The 19674-nt window shown below is 36.8% G+C and overlaps 1 protein-coding gene across 5 annotated transcripts; it reads right to left on the reverse strand.

Moving 5' to 3' along the window:
* Positions 1 to 208: 208 nt before the first annotated feature.
* On the reverse strand, positions 209 to 17146 carry LOC118453547 (B-cell receptor CD22-like). 5 transcript variants are annotated; one of them, XM_087848356.1, is made up of 10 exons: positions 9349 to 9544; positions 8721 to 8875; positions 8169 to 8246; positions 7533 to 7874; positions 7069 to 7380; positions 4759 to 5022; positions 3464 to 3769; positions 3036 to 3108; positions 2507 to 2600; positions 209 to 2401 (listed from the first exon to the last, which is right to left on the reverse strand). In XM_087848356.1, exons 2-10 carry the CDS (start codon positions 8728 to 8730, stop codon positions 1976 to 1978), a joined length of 1905 nt encoding a protein of 634 aa, XP_087704482.1. In that variant the 5' UTR covers positions 8731 to 8875; positions 9349 to 9544; the 3' UTR covers positions 209 to 1975. The 5 variants fall into 5 exon arrangements, with proteins under 5 accessions (XP_087704482.1, XP_087704483.1, XP_087704481.1 ...); XM_087848357.1 differs by having other exon boundaries at positions 8721 to 8805; positions 9277 to 9544; XM_087848355.1 differs by having other exon boundaries at positions 8721 to 8752; positions 8856 to 9544.
* Between the last annotated feature and the right edge of the window lie 2528 nt (positions 17147 to 19674).

Here is a 19674-nt window from a genome sequence, read left to right on the forward strand (position 1 = left end):
ATTGTATTTATAATACAGGTCATAATACACTGACACAAAATCAGTTACTGAGGAAGTGTATAGTACTACAGTTGATTTTTCTACACTAGAATCCTCAAGTTCTTCCAGGTTGAACAAAGCATAAAACTTAGCTTTACATTAGTAATACAGCTTTAGATCTTCAGAAAGGAAGTTCAATCTTTATATCTTATGAGAAACGTACCTGGCCAGAGAGATGCTGCTTCACTGTGTTTGTGATGTCCCAGTCTGTTTCTGTTCTCAAGTCCACCTTTTGACCACAACCTAAATTGCTCTGCCACTCTCTGCTATTCAGCCTCAAACAGGAAACTTGCAGTGCTCATTTAAGGCAGTCAGTCTGAAAGTGAGAAACTCGGAAAGAAGGGCTCTGTTTGTTTCACTGAATTTACAGTTTGCTAAACACTTCATCACATGTTGTCCATTAAATTCCAAAGCAGTGTGACAAAGGTTAGATGGATTTGGACAGATTCCTGTGTTAACGTAAGTGCTTAGAAAAATTATTACATACATATTTATACATCACTTTTCATAATGCAGTAAGGAGGAACGTAGGAACTCAAAATCAGGTTAGATCCGGTGATGAACAAATATTATCAGCCAATGCAATGCAACCCAGAACATTTAATCAGTGAAATGACATCAATCACCCCCATATCTAGTGTGTCATAGCAAGTGAATACATTCTATGAATATGAAAGAGCAAATCCACGAGTGAACTCGAAAGCACAAGTGCACGTTAACAAAAGACAAAAAACTCCCAGATTCACTGAATTTAAAAAAAATCTTTGACAAAATAATATATTGAAAAAACAAAACAAGAAAATGAATCACTTGTATTTATGTTTAAATATACTTCATTATATTTATAGCCTACAGCAAGACAAAAAATTAAATCAAGCACAACTGAGTGTGAATGGTCCTAGTATTTTTCATAATTATCATGTCTGCATATCATGATACTATAAATATATTGATATCACCTCTATAGACAGTGTGTGATTGGGTACACAATACAATAACTAATTATCAGAACAGTTAACAACACTTTTCCTGCAATTGCATGTTAATAAAACAAACAAACAAAACAGCTAAACAATGATAAGTTTGAGATGTTTGTGTAGTTATATTCTATATTTTAAATTATTTAAATTATTTTACATTTAATCTTTTTTTATTTAATTATTTTAGAAGATTTTTCCAAAAATGATTTCATCATGTTCTCCAAATTTAACACCAATCCTTTGATGAAAGCTGGAAATGGTTTGAGCATAGACTATTTATAGCTGGCCACTAAAACATTTTTGCATTTTATTACTTGGAATTTGGAGCATTCAATCATAGGAAGGCATTATCACATCCCAGATGAAGCTAGACTATAACTGAGTCATGCTCAGAGCCATGTGTTTGTTGCAGGCTAATCAGACTAAAATGAATTACCACCAAATTTCAAGCATGCAAACTGCATGTCCAGAGTTTCTCCTAGCTTCTCTAACAGGTCTCCTTGGACCAGTTGTAGCCACCTGGTAGTTACCAAGTTTAAGAAAATATCAGGCAGTGTCTGAGATACTGTGCCAGAGAAGCCTGAACGAAGGGATTGTAATTGTATTGCTAAATGGCCTTGCCACATAGTGACTACATGTGTCAAGGACACACCCAGAGAACAGACCAGCTATTTATTTATTTTGTAGTAAGCTCAACAATGCAAAAGGTTGCATTATGCTATGCAAAGTATTTGTCTGCTTCCTGATTTCTTTTTTCCTTCCACATTTGTCACATTAAAATGTTTCAGATAATCAAAACATTTTAATAGATTTTGACTTTTTTTTTTAAATAAAAAGTGCCTTTTTTCCTAATATTAAGATTAGTTTAATGTTCTGAAACTCGTAAGTGTGACCAATATGCAAAAAGCAAGACATCAGGAAATATGGGTTAAATATTTTTTCACAGCACTATATATCTATTTTTGCATAGCGCTTTGTTCTTTAAATTTGACTTGTGCATATTCACACCCCACTTCCTTCCTCATAGGCTCCACCTGAGCATACAGGCCTCCCATTTCTACTGCATTGCTCACAGACTTTGTGTTAACTCCCCTCACCATGCACTTCTCCTCTTCCAAATAAGATCTACCAGATGGATTCATGTCCAAAGACTTTTCACCCTTCTTTTTCTTGCTTTTCATTTTCCAGTTCACATTAGAGTAAATCAGTTCGCACTCGTCCTCTTTCTTGTCTGATTTTTTGCATCCTCCTTCTGCATGGTTTGGCCCAGAGTTTGGAAAGTCAGTGCTGCTTGGTCCAGCGATGTTTGCAGGGTGAAGATTTTCTGCCCCTCTCAGCCCATCAGCGTTTGCATAAATGCACTCTTCTGTTGTGTTTGGTTCCTACAATTACATAGAAAATATCAGTGGTAAAGATAATCTACTTCTTGCTGTATAGTTACAAAAGCATCAGCATTTGTCAACACTGTTAAAAGGAACTTAAAGCACCTCATTCCCTTCTTCAGTTAGAGGCTGACTTGTTGCAACTGTGTTGTTTTCATCTGTTAAGTGACCTTCATTTTTACAGGGACTCTTCTGAGCCCTAAAAAATAAAGTAGAATATCAAGCATATATGCATACAATTCATACATCGTAGTTTTGCCACTATTTAAATTTTAGTTCACAGCATGAATAGATTAATTGTCTGCTAGCAAGCAATAATACAGTTGTACATGCATTACTGAATGTTAACAGACAATGTAAACAGACGTCTTGAAAATGAATACATGCAAATATTAACCACCAGTAGCATGTCATATGGACTGTCGATGAACAGATTTGATTGATATTACATTTAATCAATAGTGTTACCAATGTTGAGTATTAAATCAGCTGCAAAAGTGTTTTTTTAACAAACGAAGACCCAAATAAACAAAGTAATTATCAGCATTTAGTCAAATAGAATCAGGACAAATAAAGTTTACTGTTACAGTAAAGTGTGAAGGTTTTCTGAAAAAGTCTCATGTTGTTTACTTACCTGATAAAAAACACATATAGTAACAGTGCTAACAGTAGCACTCCAAGAGTGGATATTATCGCTGGATACAGAACTGAATTTAAAAAAAGAAAAAGAAAAATACCTGTATATTAATTGTGTAGTCTTTAAAAAATAAGGTTTGTTTGAACTCACAACATACATTTTATGAAACTCCTAGTGTGTCTATTATAACTGGACTGAAGTAACAGATTCATTCTTCATATGGATTAAAGGGTAACTAAAACTTTTTACAAAGAAATTGATTGCAAGTGAATCCTAGAGGAGCATAGATGTAATCCTAACATTATCTGTTTGTGGGGTCTGTAGAGTACACTGTATCACTGGCTAAGGTTTCAAACATCCTTGGCCTCCACTTTAGTACACATACAACTTAAGCAATAATATTTACATGTGTACAAAAGACATACGTTGATGTTCTGTGGAAATTTGTTGGGTGCTGACACAAAATTGTTGACTGGCCGAGCCCAGAGAGTTGACGGTGCGACAAATCAAGGTGAGATGATTCTTCTTATGAGGCTGATTCAGAGTGAAGAAGCTCCTCAGAATTGTCCTGTTCAGAGTCTCATTGAATATTTCGCATTTAGAGTGATTGACAGTTAGTCCATTCAAATACCAGTGTATATTGGGGGACGGGTTTCCCAGAGTCTCACAGGAACAGTCGAGCTGACTTTCTGTTGTGGTGCAGTGTGATGAGAACAGGATCTGTGGAGGGTCTATTATTGAAAGGAGAGAGAGATGAGTTAGTCACAATCATGTTGAATAAATTTTACAGAAATTACCAAAAAGAAGCACTGATCATAGTTATCAATATGAAGCGAAATCCTTTTTGAACATGGGATGCTTTAAATTTTACTGACTTTGACATAATTTTCAGACTTGAGCTAAACAGACTGTTAACTTTAAATCTTTGATTCATAAAATGTGTTTGTTCCCCATCAGTTTTCACAGTTATTGTTAGCGCTGCATCACAAATACTTTCTTACTGCTCAGCTGGCATTACTCCAGCATGTCAGAGTGACATTGCTGCTTGTTGGTATCAGATCTCCTATGGTCTTGGGTTTCACACACACAGTTGTGAGTTTATGGACTTTAAATTCTAATATATTATTTAAATCATCTGTTTGGCTAGTAGTTACTTTATCACATCTTCATTATCATGTATTTAGTTCTCCTAGTTACAGTTTCTATTTTTATTAGAGTTTTTTATTTCGCTCAGTATTTCTGTGTTTTCCTTCTCTGTATTTCCTTCCTTCAGTTTTCTGTCTGATTTTCCCTTTTTGTATTTTATATGGTTCCTAACCTTTTCTTAGTAATTGTGTAGTGCTCTTAGGTTTACTTGTCTCTTCTTCATTAATTGTCTTGAATCTTTGTGGTAGCGTCTTGTGACCCTCCTGTGTTTCATTAACTGATTACCCTTTGTGCATATAGTGCTTTGTACTTTGCTGCAGTCTGGTCCTGTCTGGTCCAGGTGTGCTTGTGCCAGTTTTTAAGATTACCCGTTTTTCCTCATTTGCTGGATTATTGGCATTGTACTCTGTTTACATTGTCTCCTGCTCTGGCTAAGCAAAGGTCATTTTTGTCATTGAATTAGTCTGCCTCTTTCTCTGTCTTTTTTTTGTTGAATCGTAATATTATACAAATGTACATGCAAATTAGATGTGGATAGAGAAAATGTTAAACAGATGTAAAATGTGATATTTACATTGAACTTCAATTTGAATGCTGCTGGAACGTCCAACTCCAATCTCATTTCCAGCTTTGCAAAACAATATTCGTCTCTCTTTGGAGACTTTAATAGATAAACTCATTCCTGTCCCAATAAAAGTCTCCTGGTTTCCATCTGCACTGTACCAGGTGTAGTTCCTCACTGCTGGGTTGGCATTACTGCTGCAGGTTAGAGTCACGTTGCTGTTCTCTGGTACTGGACCAGAAGGACTGACTGAAACTGTAACGTTTTTAGGTGAATCTGAAAAAATGGGCACAGAAACATGCAGACTGAAATGTTAGGACAGTTTTATTTACAGAATAAGTGTAAATATTTGTAATACAGTAGTGCTTCAAATGTTTTTTTTTAAATAATATTAAATACTCTTGAATGCATAACACAAAATTGTATCTTTAAATATTAGCAGAGAGCAAACCACACCAATATAAATGTTTCATCGTAAGCAGAAACTGAAGAGTAAACATGACAAGTTTTTCTTGGCTTTTCTTTCTGAAGACTGTTCATGTCAAATGAAATAACCTTTTCTTCTGTATTTAACTTTAACTGTCTTTAATCTTTAACTGATTTATTGATGAAAGATTTAGAGCTATTTGAAGAAAGTTTGAATTTTTTTAATTCTTCTTACTTTGTGCCTAATAATGTGGCTGTCAGGAATTCCTAATTTTAATGACCAATACTTAAATTAACTACTTGTAATGTGATTAATGTCAGTCTTTATTTAACTCCACCCCAAAGATCAGTTACTGCTTCTGGTTTCATTACAATAATTTATGTATTGTGCATCCTTCAATCCTATTAATGGAATTCTAGTTGTGATATGTAAAGAGTAAATATGGAAAATTAATACATACATTGAACATCTATTTGTAGGTTGCTTGATAGTTTAAATCCAAGTGCATTTGTAGCCTTGCAGAAAAATATACTTTTGATTGTTGAAACAGTAACATTAAAAGAGCTTCCAGTTCCAATAAATGTCTCCTTGTCTCCATCAGCTCTGTACCAGGTGTAGTTTTCTACTGCTGGGTTGGCATTACTGCTGCAGGTCAGAGTCACTTTTTGGTTTTCTAATATTGGAGCAGAAGGACTGATGGAAATGTGTACATCTTTGGGTGAATCTAAAAATGAGTATTATGTAAATCAAACATCAAAGGTCATTTTGCACTTTATCTGAACTATTAATAGAACTTATTACAGACCACAAATGTCATGGTCCTTGGTCAGTGACCCAGTGTTTTGAGTTTCTTGTGCCTTTTTGTATTATGTTCTTAGTTCACTTTGTTGTCCCAGCTTATTCTTTAGTGTAGTGTCTTTGTTTGGTTTTCTTGTATTCTGTTTAGTTCTCTGAGTATCTAGTAGCTCCCCTCTGTGTCTCTTTGTTGTTGGTATTGTCTGTGTTTCTTAGTTGCTCTGTCTCCCCTAGTCAAGTTTGCGTCTTCCTGTTTTACTTTGAAGGTCTGTGTCTCATGTGAGTGTATCCTACTTTGCTCCCTGTCTCGTCAGTTCTGATTTCCCCCAGCTGTGCTCTCCTTCTGTGTCTCATTCCCCTCGTTACTTCCCAGTGTATTTAAACTCCATGTTTCTCTGAGTCAGTGTCGCGTCGTCCCTCTTGCTGTGTGGATCTTCCTGTGTCTCCCTTGTGAGTTTAGTTTGTGAGTTTAGTTTACGTTGTATGCCTTTCTCCTGCCAGCAAATAAAGCTGAGTTCTTTGTGTTTAAAACCTCGTGCCTGAGTGTCTGCATTTTGGGTCCAACTCCTGCCTGTCGCACAGCGATTCATGACAACAAAGCCAAATGTCTAAAATAAAACTGCAATTCTACTTTCTTGTTCGAGCTTTAGAGTGAATCTGAAAGTTCCGACAAGCTCGTGTGTTAAATTAGAAACATGATAATGTAAGAAAACGTTATAATACGATGTAAATGAAAAGCTGCTGTTGAAATAAAAAACCACTGTGCAACATGACTCACTAAATGTGGTTTTGTGTTGTTAGTTTTGAAGACATCCTAAAGTAAAATACAAAGCTAACAAAAGAAAAACGTATATCGTTAAGACGATCACACATCAGTGAAAATCGTTTGAAGAGTAAAGTCTGCATGTATGAAATGAAAGTATGAAATTAAATTCAAACTTTTAAAGTCTTCAGTATATTTTATAAAACCCAAAGAGGTTGTTATGGCATACTCATAACATCACTGTAATTGACTGACCATTTTATGTCTAATTTAAACCAAGTCAAGAAAGTATATTATTGCAATTTCTGTTTAGAAGAAGAGAAAAAAATAAACTCACATGAAATATCAGGAGTTAAACTTGTTTCAGCAGTGACATCAAGGCTACCATCTTGTTTCTGGTAGACAGCAGTGCAGGAGATTTTATTTCCATGATGGAGGTGAGAAGCAATGAAATTCATAACAGAGGTCTTGACTTTAGTTTTGTCCTGATTCTCCTGCAGTGTCTCCTGACTCTGACCCAGGTTAGGGCTCCATGTCAGAGCTGGAGGATGAGACCAACATGGAGCTGGAGCAGAGCACGTCAGACTCACTGAGGCTCCCTCCTTCACCTCCAGTGTGGATGGAGTCAGAGTCAGTGAGGGAGGAGCAGCTGGTGGGAAGACATTCTGGTCAGTCAATGAGCAGCAGTTTCAGTTTTTATATGCTGAGTAAAATCCAGTGAATTCAGAGCAAGCTCAAAGCAGTTCCACAAGTGTAATTTGTTCATGAATTGTCACTAAATGGATAAAACAAATATCTTACCTATGAGTGAAATATCTACACCAGTTTGTTTAAATGTGTATTTCAGTCCATTATTACACTCCAGTCTGAAATAGTATTTAGTACTTTGAAGATAACTTGCATTATTGAAAGTTGTGGTGCAGTCTTTCTTTGTTAAGTCTCCTGTCATCTCTTTAGTTGGCTTTAGTTTTGCATTTTCAGTGGTAAATGAAGGTGAATCACTCCAATATGCTTTACATGAGTCATCTAAGTTATTTTCAAATCTCCTCTCTACATCGAAGGAGCAGGGGATGGTCACACAGGATCCTCTCAAAACATTTATCTTCTGTGGCATTTCAATGTTGAATGTTCTGCACAGTGCACCTGAAACACAACACGATAATAAAAAAACAACAATAACAACAAAAACCCAAACAGTTTTATCTCTTCCTTCATATTTATCGCGTTACAACGACTCAGTATTGAATTGAGATGCTAATACAAAACACTTTTACTGTAAATATCTCATCAATAAAAAGCCTTGGTAGTTTACTGCACATTCATCTTGAATAGTGATGTCAGATAATTTAAGTAAATGATTTAAATTAACAATAGTGTATTATTATTATCAACTTTAATCATCTTACGCAAAGTAGATTTTGAGTTTCTTTCACTCACCCTGCAGCTGAGAACTAACGAGAAGAAAAGTCAGAGTTCCAGCCATCTTTGTTGCAAGAGAGTGAAGTTCAAGGGAATCTGTAGTTTACACAGGAAACACTTTATATGATTATTTGTTAACCAAGGAAAAGCTGTTAAGATGTCATGTAAGGTCAAAATTACTACTGCTAGTTATTGTCACTCTGAAAAATATAGATACATAAATGTTCAGCCTTATACAGAGTATATACATACAGTGTTGATTTCACAAAGTTTAATCATTAAATGATGAAAGAGAAGAAAGAGGAAGGTGTGAGTCTAAAGCAGTTATACAATTTATTAAAAATATTCTTCAACAATTAAACATAATTTATGTTTCTGATTTCTGAAAAATTCTACTAAAGACCGTGAATTCATGTCTTGAAAGTCTCATAAACTTTTTAATTTTCTTTTGATTCATTTTTCTCTAAACATATTCATCTAGATATCTGTGAATCAAAGAACTGCAGAAAATCAAATCATATTTTCCTAAAACCTTGATATTTGTATCATAGTGAAAATGTGACAACTTACATGATTTCATGATGTTTGTCGAGCAGTCAGTTCTTTGGATGTGAGGATTTTAAAGAAGTGTTCAAAAAAGATGTCAAATGAGGAACTAACACAAAAGACACAGTGAGTGTGAAAATGACCAGAAGTAACTGTCACCTTTTTTCTTTCCACGATCTCTGCAACATAGAAACTGCTGTAAACATTTGCAATCGCTCCACATTAATAACTTGCATTTGGGTTTGGGTTTGTTTGTTTTTTTGCAAAAATTGACTAAATGACTGAAGTGAAAAAAGTGATGACTTCTTCTTTAAATGAGAGAAAAGTTAAAACAAACTATTTCAGCAAATAAATATTCTGTTATATATTTAACTATTAATGTTGACAAAAATTGAACTTATTTATCACTCCAACGACATTTTACACTGTCCATCATGGATTTGGTGTAATAAAACAAATTGACGCTAGGAGGCAGTGTTTTCATGTTTTTGTACTGACTCATTCATTGTCCTTTGGTTTTTTAAAATTTTAATAACAGCAAAAAAAAAAGAAAGAAATAAAAATAATATTTCAGACTCACAGTCGGCAGACTTTGCAGCTATTTTGTTTCTATTCTGTGACTTTGTGAATTCACGATCTTCGGCTAACATACCTGCGGACAGTGTTGGGGAGTAACGGAATACATGTACCGCCGTTACGTATTTAAAATACAAAATATGAGTAAGTGTATTCCGTTACAGTTACCGTTTAAAAAGGTGGTATTTAGAATACAGTTACTTTGTTGAAATAAATGGATTACACGGCGGTACTTCCCTGTTTCATATTGTCCCGGGTCAGGACTGTTTGGGTTTTGTTTGACAGCTACGTTCTGTTGTTCCAGGCAGCAGCGTTACGGTTGCCATGGTTACAGGGTGACGCTCTCTGTGCGTGTTTCCTGGGTGAGAGAGCGCCAGTTGTTGTTGTGGTAAGCTAATAGGGAGAATGCTACAGGTATAGCTCTAAAGAATGTAGCATCATGGGCAGTGTAGTCCGTGCTGCAGGGAGAACGGACTGCCATACCCGTTATGTGTCTGTGAGCGAGGGAGGGAGAACAAGGAAAAGTACGAGCTGTCATTGAGCAAAAACGGGAGCTGGAAGCATATAAATATAATAATAACCACTGCAGCCAAGAAGAGAGCCTGACGAGCCCAGTTGTAAGTAAGCTATTAAGACTCGACTGTACACCGTGTTCGCGTTTTCCTCCAAAACAATAAGTTCCGTTGGAGCAGCCTTTCAACGCCTCTCTCTGTCTCTGCTAACAAAGTTGACCCAGACAACAAAGTAAAGCTAGTTTTCAGCTACGAGCCTACACAGAACCCACCATATTAGCCAGAGGTCCTTTACTACGGTTCGGAGCCGCGGACCTTCAGTAACAGTAATAAATCACAGCAATAGTACATTCACGTAGTTGTAAACAGGATGATAATATATTAAGTAATCCAAAGTATTCAGAATACGTTACTCTCATTGAGTAACGTAACGGAATACGTTACAGAATACATTTTGGGGCATGTATTCTGTATTCTGTAATGGAATACATTTTAAAAGTAACCTTCCCAACACTGCCTGCGGAGGACTTGCAGTCCTACACAGTCAGCTATTAATTTGATATCGTCAAAATATTTATAAAGTCTGTTGGTCATTGTGTTTCATTAACCAAATGCCCTTAATGCTGTTTTAGTGTGTTAATAAACGACTCGTACTGAAGTGATCCGTAGATCATCTGGAAACACGTCGGCTGCTCTCGTCGGAGTTATTCACTTTACTGGTTGTAACTCATCATGTACAATGTTGGTCAGTTTGCTGTGTTAACCGGGTAGCATTAATGCTGTTTACAGCTGTTTTATTCGTGTAAACGACTCTGGCGACTTCTCCCACTGTTAGTTTATATGTTTAGAGCCTGAAAATGATTGAAACGATGTATGATTAGGGCTGGGTATCGTCACTGATTTCTAGAATCGATTCAATTCCGATTCACAAGGTCCCGAATCGATTCGATCCATGATTCGATTTAATTCGATTTGAATCTGGGAAATTTTGACAGTCAGAAATATTATAATTCAGATCAATACATTTACATTTTTGTATCTATAAAAAGGAAGCTGACACACACAAGACTTTATCAAAGGTGTGAGCATCACAGCAGATGCCTTTGTGTCAAAGTAGCTGAAGATAAACACAGAAAAACATGAAGGTGATTTTTCTGGCCTGGATTTTATAAAAATATTCTGCAGTACATCAAAAACGAAAGAAAACCATTAATCAACACATGAACATTACCTCTGAAGTTACAGCAGTTTTATTAGAGACATGGCTAAGTGTTTTGCATTTTGCATAATTTTAAAAAGTTTAAATTTGTTCAGTATTGAACGGCAGAAATTAGGTTTTCTTTTCGGAAGTATATAAAACGAAAAAAAAAATCGGCGGCCGACAGCGCTGTAAACTTGTGCATAACAAGCAAGCAATAATGAAGAAAACAGTACAGAGAGAGAGAGAGCTGTGCATCGTGGTTGAAGCAAAACAGTAAAAGTAAGAGTGAATACATGACGATGTTTATGGGAAGCGTAGTTTGGATCTTCTTTTGCTGCTGGTTCGGTCAATATTGTTTGGAGAGACATCAAACTAACAGCTTTGGAATCAGCGCATAAAGGGCGTGAACACAAAGCGCTGACCCGCAGACAGATCAGAATCAGCGAGCTGTCGGCTTTCAGCCCCAACCGTGAGAAAGGCGACATCTAACTGATTCTGATCCGCGGGTTGTGCTGTGTGTTTAAGTCTTTGTGCAGAATCCGTGTACCTGCTCTCATTTACTGTCTTAGCTGTTTGGTGGTTGTTGAAATTTTGTGAGATTTCACCAGAGATTCTGTCATTTTGGGCAAAATAAATTTATATTAAAAAATCGATTCAGGATTTTAATGAATCGATTTTACGTAATCCAAGCCAGAATCGATTTTAATCGATAAATCGATTATAAAAACCCACCCCTATATGAGATGATGAGAGGATGATACAACTCATAAAAGCGTTTATTCCTCTCTATTAATGTGAATCAAATAACATGCACTAAGCTGCTAAGAGGTCATTACATCATCTGTATGGTGATGATGATGCTGTGTCTGTGATAAAGGTGAACTTCAACACTGCCTGAGACAGGCTGAGCTGCTTATGTTGAGTTTGTGTCTATGAAATACAACATCAGTGATTATATTAATAAATGGATGAAAGAGTTGAGCAGAACACTCTCTGAGCATTACAGCTTTCAGTGACCCAGTCAGGTGTGACAGTCTGTCTCCATCAAGACATCTGACATCCAGGCTTCCTGCTACACCCACTGTTAATGACAGACAATGTAATCATCTAAATGTCATTATCACAGCAAAAATCAAACTATTGTCATGATTTATGGATTCTGTTTGATCACACCTGCTCTTCTCTCACATGTTATTGGCAGAAGGCTCTCAGCAGAAGAGAAAAGCCACCAATCAATTCAGGACACCTGCAGCAACTGTGGCTGCTCCAAAAGGATCCACACACAGACCACATTACTCAAGAGGATTAGACAAAGAAGATGGTAAAATGACTGGTTTATATCCAGCACTTTTGTGCTCTATCTGAACACTCCAAGAGCTTTATACAGCTGGCCTCATTCACCCATTTATACAAAGAGTTTTTTTATATACTTTTTTTGCGCAAGTGCTTTGTATCTTACATGCACATCCCAATGAATGCCACGGAGAGCAACTCAGGGTTAGTATCTTGCCCAAGTCTGCATGGAGCCTGGAGCAGCCAGTCTGCAACCACAAACTTCCAATTAGTAGATGACCTGCTACCTCCTGAACTACAGCCACAGATGGAGAAGTTACAACTTTTGATTCACTCAGGAGATCATCACCTGCAGTGATAACTACTGACTGATGCTGTGATGCAGGATGACCATGGCAGGACTGCCAGCTTATTCAGTCTGAAACAGCTGCAATAGCACTTCATCCATTTTCTTTTAATGCTTGCAGCCTAGTAGTTTGCTTGTATTTTGATTGCTTCATCTTCAGTTTTTCAGCTCTGTTTTCTTGTGTCATCTTTTTGGGGCTTTAACAAGAGCTTTAAAGTCAGGTTCAGTATCTGAGGTGAAAATGAAAAGGGTGATGGACAGGTGATCGTCACCGAGAGAGGATCTGTATCTGTATCATCACTGAGAACGTATATTTACAAATGAAGATTGACCCTAACCAAGATCTTCACTTTTAGCATCTGAATAAGGATGAAGCTGAACGAAACTGCAACTTTCTCATGAAAGCGTTAATCGGGTTGTCAATTCATGTGCAAGTAGACTTTGGTTAGGTACATGTTTCCCTCACTACGCTTCATCAGTCAAGGTTTTGTCTTTATCTGTGCATGTAGTCTCATAATGGAGATTCAAACGGGAAGATCCAGCAATTAATTTTTGTTCTTTGTCGGGACATGAGCCTGAGGCCTCCACGCTGAGCACCGTTTATGCATCTATGTGACTGCTGCTGTACTGTCAAAGGGACATCATGGGCTTTCTGCTAAGACTACATTTGCAGGGGCTGAGCTAACAGAGGACGTGGACTTTCTTTAAAAATTATGAAATTGCAGCTTCAACAATTTATGGCCACGAGAAGTAACTGATCCGTTTATTTTTTCAGATATTATCACTCAGTTGCTCACTCTGTTGAGACTTCATATTTGAAAATATGAGACCTCATATGTTCAACCAGTGTCCGTACTTCAGGAAGCAGAGGGTAGGTTTTGGCAGAAAGGATTTTACTCCACACTGTGGAAGGAGAGTCAGTCTTACAGCTGTCAGGGGAGGAGGTGGAGGAGGGGCAGATATCAGAGCAGGAAGTTGAAATCTTAGTTGCAAAAGAGACAGTGTGACAGAAACTAGTGTCCATATTGAGAACTGTTTAATGCACTCTGACGATTTCAGGCATTACAATATCTAGAAGGGGAAATAAGAACTTTTTCAGTAGAATTCACACACAAACACACACCAGCTAAAAGTTTTATTTCCTCTTTTATTCTGTCGATATATATAATTAATAATACATCTACTAAACATACTACTATGCATGGTTACCCATGGAAAACATTTAACATGGTATAAAATAAAAACTGTTTACCAGTTCAACTTATTCATTTGTTGTGGTAATATTGGTGATACAAGGTTCAGCTGTGCATGAATGGCATTTGGGTGACAGGATATCTTGCTCTAAACATTTAGTGCAATAAACTTGGTTGAGGAGGAAATATTCAAGCAATCATGTGTGAGAAACATAAATACTGATAACAGCGCAAATTTACAGGAAACTAATATGTGGCTGGTCTCACAAGGCATCTTAAATATTCAAGGTCTTTCTCTTAAACATAGAAAAGAGCAGCCGTGTAGATCATTAATTTTTCTATTTCTTGAACTGTGCTGCTAAAAGCTTATATAACCTACTGATAAACATGTCCCTGCCCCAGCTTTTTCACATCGAATGGAAAATGAACATATTATCAAAAAAAACAAAACAAAGAAAAACACTATAACCTGTTAAGTTTAATATAAATTTACATTATCAACAAACAGGATTATAGTCAGTATCAAAGCTTTAGGGAGCATTTTCTGCTGGATTTGCTCAATCCCACTAAATTGAGCAACTCCAGCACCCTTTAAAAACAGATGAATAAGCGCTCAGTTGTTATTAAATACATTTAATGAAGAGAAGTGTGACTGAGAATTATTTATCTAGAAACACAAAATAAAACAAAATTAGATAGCTCGATCCTGAAGGATCAGTGAAGGTCACTTTGGAGCTGTGTTAATGACATCATACTCTGGAGAGCTGACATTTCTACGATTCAGTGACATGTAAGTTCTGTCCTCTTCTTGTGGCTTCACATTCTTTTGTACTTTGCTACAAGAATACAAAACAAGTATTGAAAAATATTTTATGGAAACATCTGCGGGACTTTTAGTTTTAATCAACAACTAGTTTTAAAACATACCAAAGGAAAGCTGCACAGATCACGCTGACACTGAAAAACACACCAGCAAGGACCCAAGGAAGGACTCCACTGTAAAATCCACACTGTGTTTCACAATCTGCCATGAATAATGATACCATGCATATATTAAAGCTGCTCAAGTTATGCTTAAACTTTTAAATATTTTAATTGTGTGATACATACACTGAACATCAAGGTGAATCAGGTTAGAACGTCCAACTCCAATCTCATTTTCAGCCTTGCAGAAAAATCTTCGTCTGTCTCTGGAGACTTTAATGTTTAAGCTGGTCCCTGTCCAAATAAAATTCTCCTGGTCTCCATCAGCTCTGTACCACATGTACTTCCTCACTGCTGGGTTGGCATTACTGCTGCAGGTCAGAGACACGTTGCTGTTCTCTGGTACTGGACCAGAGGGACTGACTGAAACTGTGATGGTTTTTGGTGAATCTGAAAAATGAGCACAGAAACATGCAGACTGAAATGTTGAGGCAGTTATATTTACAGATTAAGTGTGAATGTCTGTAATACAGTAGTGCCCCAAAATATATTTTTAAAGATAATATTAAATACTCTTGAGTGCCTAACACAATATTGTACCTCTAAGTATGAGTAGAGAGCAAACCACACCGATATAAAGGTTTCAAACTGAAGAGTAAAATGCATGTTATTTTTCTTGGCTTGTATCTTTCTAAAGACTCTGTTAATGTCCAATAAAATAACTTTTTCTTCTGTCTTTATCTTTTTTTGCAGATTTATTGACGTAAGATCTAGAGTCAAAATTAATACATATATTGAACATCTATTTGTAGGTTGCTTGATCGTTCACATCCAAGTGGATTTGTAGCCTTGCAGAAAAATGTACTTTTGATTGTTGAAACAGCAATATTAAAAGAGCTTCCAGTCCCAATAAATGTCTCCTTGTCTCCATCAGCTCTGTACCAGGTGTAGTTTTCTATTGCTGGGTTGGCATTACTGCTGCAGGTCAGAGTCACTTTTTGGTTTTCTAATATTGGAGCAGAAGGACTGATGGAAATGTGTACATCTTTGGGTGAATCTAAAAATGAGTATTATGTAAATCAAACATCACAGCTCATTTTGCACTTTATCTGAACTATTAATAGAACTTATTACAGACCACAAAGCCAAATGTCTAAAATAAAACTGCAATTCTACTTTCTTGTTCGAGCTTTAGAGTGAATCTGAAAGTTCTGACAAGCTCGTGTGCTAAATTAGAAACACTATAATGTTATAATACGATGTAAATGAAAAGCTGCTGTTCAAATAAAAAACCACTGTGCAACATGACTCACTAAATGTGGTTTTGTGTTGTTAGTTTTGAAGACATCCTAAAGTAAAATACAAAGCTAACAAAAGAAAAACGTATATTGTTAAGACGATCACACATCAGTGAAAATCGTTTGAAGAGTAAAGTCTGCATGTATGAAATGAAAGTATGAAATTAAATTCAAACTTTAAAAGTCGTCATTATATTTTATAAAACCCAAAGACGTTGTTATGGCATACTCATAACATCACTGTAATTGACTAACCATTTTATGTCTAATTTAAACCAAGTCAAGAAAGTATATTATTGCAATTTCAGCTTAGAAGAGAAAAAAATAAACTCACATGAAATATCAGGAGTTAAACTTGTTTCAGCAGTGACATCAAGGCTACCATCTTGTTTCTGGTAGACAGCAGTGCAGGAGATTTTATTTCCATGATGGAGGTGAGAAGCAGTGAAATTCATAACAGAGGTCTTGACTTTAGTTTTGTCCTGATTCTCCTGCAGTGTCTCCTGACTCTGACCCAGGTTAGGGCTCCATGTCAGAGCTGGAGGATGAGACCAACATGGAGCTGGAGCAGAGCACGTCAGACTCACTGAGGCTCCCTCCTTCACCTCCAGTGTGGATGGAGTCAGAGTCGGTGAGGGAGGAGCAGCTGGTGGGAAGACATTCTGGTCAGTCAATGAGCAGCAGTTTCAGTTTTTATATGCTGAGTAAAATCCAGTGAATTCAGAGCAAGCTCAAAGCAGTTCCACAAGTGTAATTTGTTCATGAATTGTCACTAAATGGATAAAACAAATATCTTACCTATGAATGAAATATCTATACCAGTTTGTGAAAAAATGTATTTCAGTACATTATTACACTCCAGTCTGAAATAGTATTTAGCACTTTGAAGATAACTTGCATTATTGAAAGTTGTGGTGCAGTCTTTCTTTGTTAAGTCTCCTGTCATCTCTTTAGTTGGCTTTAGTTTTGCCTTTTCACAGTTAAATGAAAGTGAATCACTCCAACATGCTTTACATGAGTCATCTAAGTTATTTTCAAATCTACTCTCTACATCAAAGGAGCAGGGGATGGTCACACAGGATCCTCTCAAAACATTTATCTTCTGTGGCATTTTAATGTTGAATGTTCCGCACAGAGCACCTGAAACACAACACAATAATAAAAAAAACAATAACAACAAAAACTCAAACAGTTTTATCTCTTCCTTGATATTTATCGCGTTACAACGACTCAGTATTGAATTCAGATACTAATACAAAACACTTTTATATGGTAAATGGCCTGTATTTGTATAGCGCTTTTACTAGTCCCCCCTAGGGACCCCAAAGCGCTTTACACACCCAGTCATCCACCAATTCACACACACATACTGGTGGAGGCAAGCTACAGTTGTAGCCACAGCTGCCCTGCGGCAGACTGACAGAAGCGAGGCTGCCATATCGCGCCATCGGCCCTTCTGGCCAACACCAGTAGGCGGTAGGTGAAGTGTCTTGCCCAAGGACACAATGACCGAGACTGTCCAAGCCGGGGCTTGAACCGGCAACCTCCCGATTACAAGGCGAACTCCCAACTCTTGAGCCACGATCGCCCCATTTTACTGTAAATATCTCATCAATAAAAATCCTTGGTAGTTTACTGCACATTCAAATTGAATAGTGATGTCAGATAATTTAAGTAAATGATTTAAATTAACAATAGTGTATTATTATCAACTTTAATCATCTTACGCAAAGTAGATTTTGAGTTTCTTTCACTCACCCTGCAGCAGCAAACTAACGAGAAGAAAAGTCAGAGTTCCAGCCATCTTTGTTGCAAGAGAGTGAAGTTTAAGGGAATCTGAAGTTTACACAGGAAACACTTTACATGATTATTTGTTAACCAAGGAAAAGCTGTTAAGATGTCATGTAAGGTCAAAATTACTACTGCTAGTTATTGTCACTTTGAAAAATATAGATACATAAATGTTCAGCCTTATACAGAGTATATACATACAGTGTTGATTTCACAAAGTTTAATCATTAAATGATGAAAGAGAAGAAAGAGGAAGGTGTGAGTCTAAAGCAGTTATACAATTTATTAAAAATATTCTTCAACAATTAAACATAATTTATGTTTCTGATTTCTGAAAAATTCTACTAAAGACCGTGAATTCATGTCTTAATAGTCTCATAAACTTTTTAATTTTCTTTGGTTAAATTTTTCTACAAACGTCAAAAATATGACAATTCATCTAAATATCTGTGAATCAAAGAACTACAGAAAATCACATCATATTTTCCTAAAACCTTGATATTTGTATCATAGTGAAAATGTGATAACTTACATGATTTCATGATGTTTGTCGAGCAGTCAGTTCTTTGGATGTGAGGTTTTTACAGAAGTGTTCAAAAAAGATGTAAAATGAGGAACTTACACAAAAGACACAGTGAGTGTGAACATGACTAGAAGTAACTGTCACCTTTTCTTTCCACAATCTCTGCAACATAGAAACTGCTGTAAACATTTGCAATCCCTCCACATGAGTTTTTCTCCATTGGTTTGGCTCATTTCTTGAAACAGAAATTACATTCTCAAAACTCTAAGATCATTTGACAAAACACTCTTACAGTTTAGCACAACACTATAGCTCACCTGCAAAAGCTCATATCTCATCCAAAACTGTTCACTCAGGCTTCAATCTAAATCCCTTTCTCATTTAAACAGTCAGTGTCTCCAAAATGGCAAAAATCCTTCTCAATAGCTTTGGCTCATTTCTCGACACAGATCGGACATTCTCATCATTCTTGGTGCTTTTGTCAAAATAAACCTGGATGGTTGATCACAACAACATGGTCCACCTGCAAAAGCTCATATCTCCCCTAAAACAGTTCACTCATGTGTCAAACCTACATTTCTTTCTAATCTGAATAGTCAGTGCCCCCAAAATGCATCGTCCCTTTGGCATTGTGTGAGTACTGCCATACAAAATGTTTAGATGTTTTGTCACTATGGCAGAGGACCAACAATATGCAACAGAAAAGAGTAGCCTCCAAGGTTTGACATCACAGATTGCACTCACACTACCAAGGAAATGATAACCATTTTTTATTCACACGCAAAGAAAGTTTCATACATATGTAAAAAGAAAATGTACATTACAGTAGTAAATTGTATAAACACAAAATCAAAATACAAGGACTTATTCAGTGGTCGCTGTACTCATTCTCCCGCTCTTGTCCTTGTCTTCACCCTCCTGATTATTTACACGCTGTTGTCCGTCTGGCCACAGATTCTCGTCCACATCACAGCGGATACTTTCTCTTGCGATGCAACGAGGGAAGAAACGGCGTGCATGCCGCAACCATCCCCTGCATTGATCTCCTGTAATGTCGTCACACGCTGCGTCCATACCATGGAGCAGGGACGGCTGATCCTGAGCATGATGCTCATACACTCTCCACCTCCAAGCAGAGAAAAACTCCTCTATCGGATTGAGGAAAGGAGAGTAAGGTGGTAGGAACCCCATGACCATCCTTGGATGCGTTGCAAACCAGCCCCTAATGAGTGGGCTATGGTGGAAATTGACATTGTCCCACACAATTACATAAATGGGTAGGTGAGGCCCTATGAGACCTCTCTCGTTTTCAGGGATAAAA

Source organism: Neolamprologus brichardi, chromosome 11 (assembly GCF_056152115.1).
Source record: "Neolamprologus brichardi isolate AB-2024 chromosome 11, ASM5615211v1, whole genome shotgun sequence".
Lineage (NCBI taxonomy): Eukaryota > Metazoa > Chordata > Actinopteri > Cichliformes > Cichlidae > Neolamprologus > Neolamprologus brichardi.

Coding starts and splice junctions, on each gene's coding strand:
- LOC118453547 (XM_087848355.1), bottom strand. CDS start 8,932: ATGCAAGTTATTAATGTGGAGCGATTGCAAATGTTTACAGCAGTTTCT. Junction 8,753..8,855: donor AGATCGTGGAAAGAAAAAAG/GTGACAGTTACT, acceptor TCACATCCAAAG/AACTGACTGCTCGACAAACA. Junction 3,770..4,758: donor CATTCAAATTGAAGTTCAAT/GTAAATATCACA, acceptor TTTCAATAATAG/ACCCTCCACAGATCCTGTTC.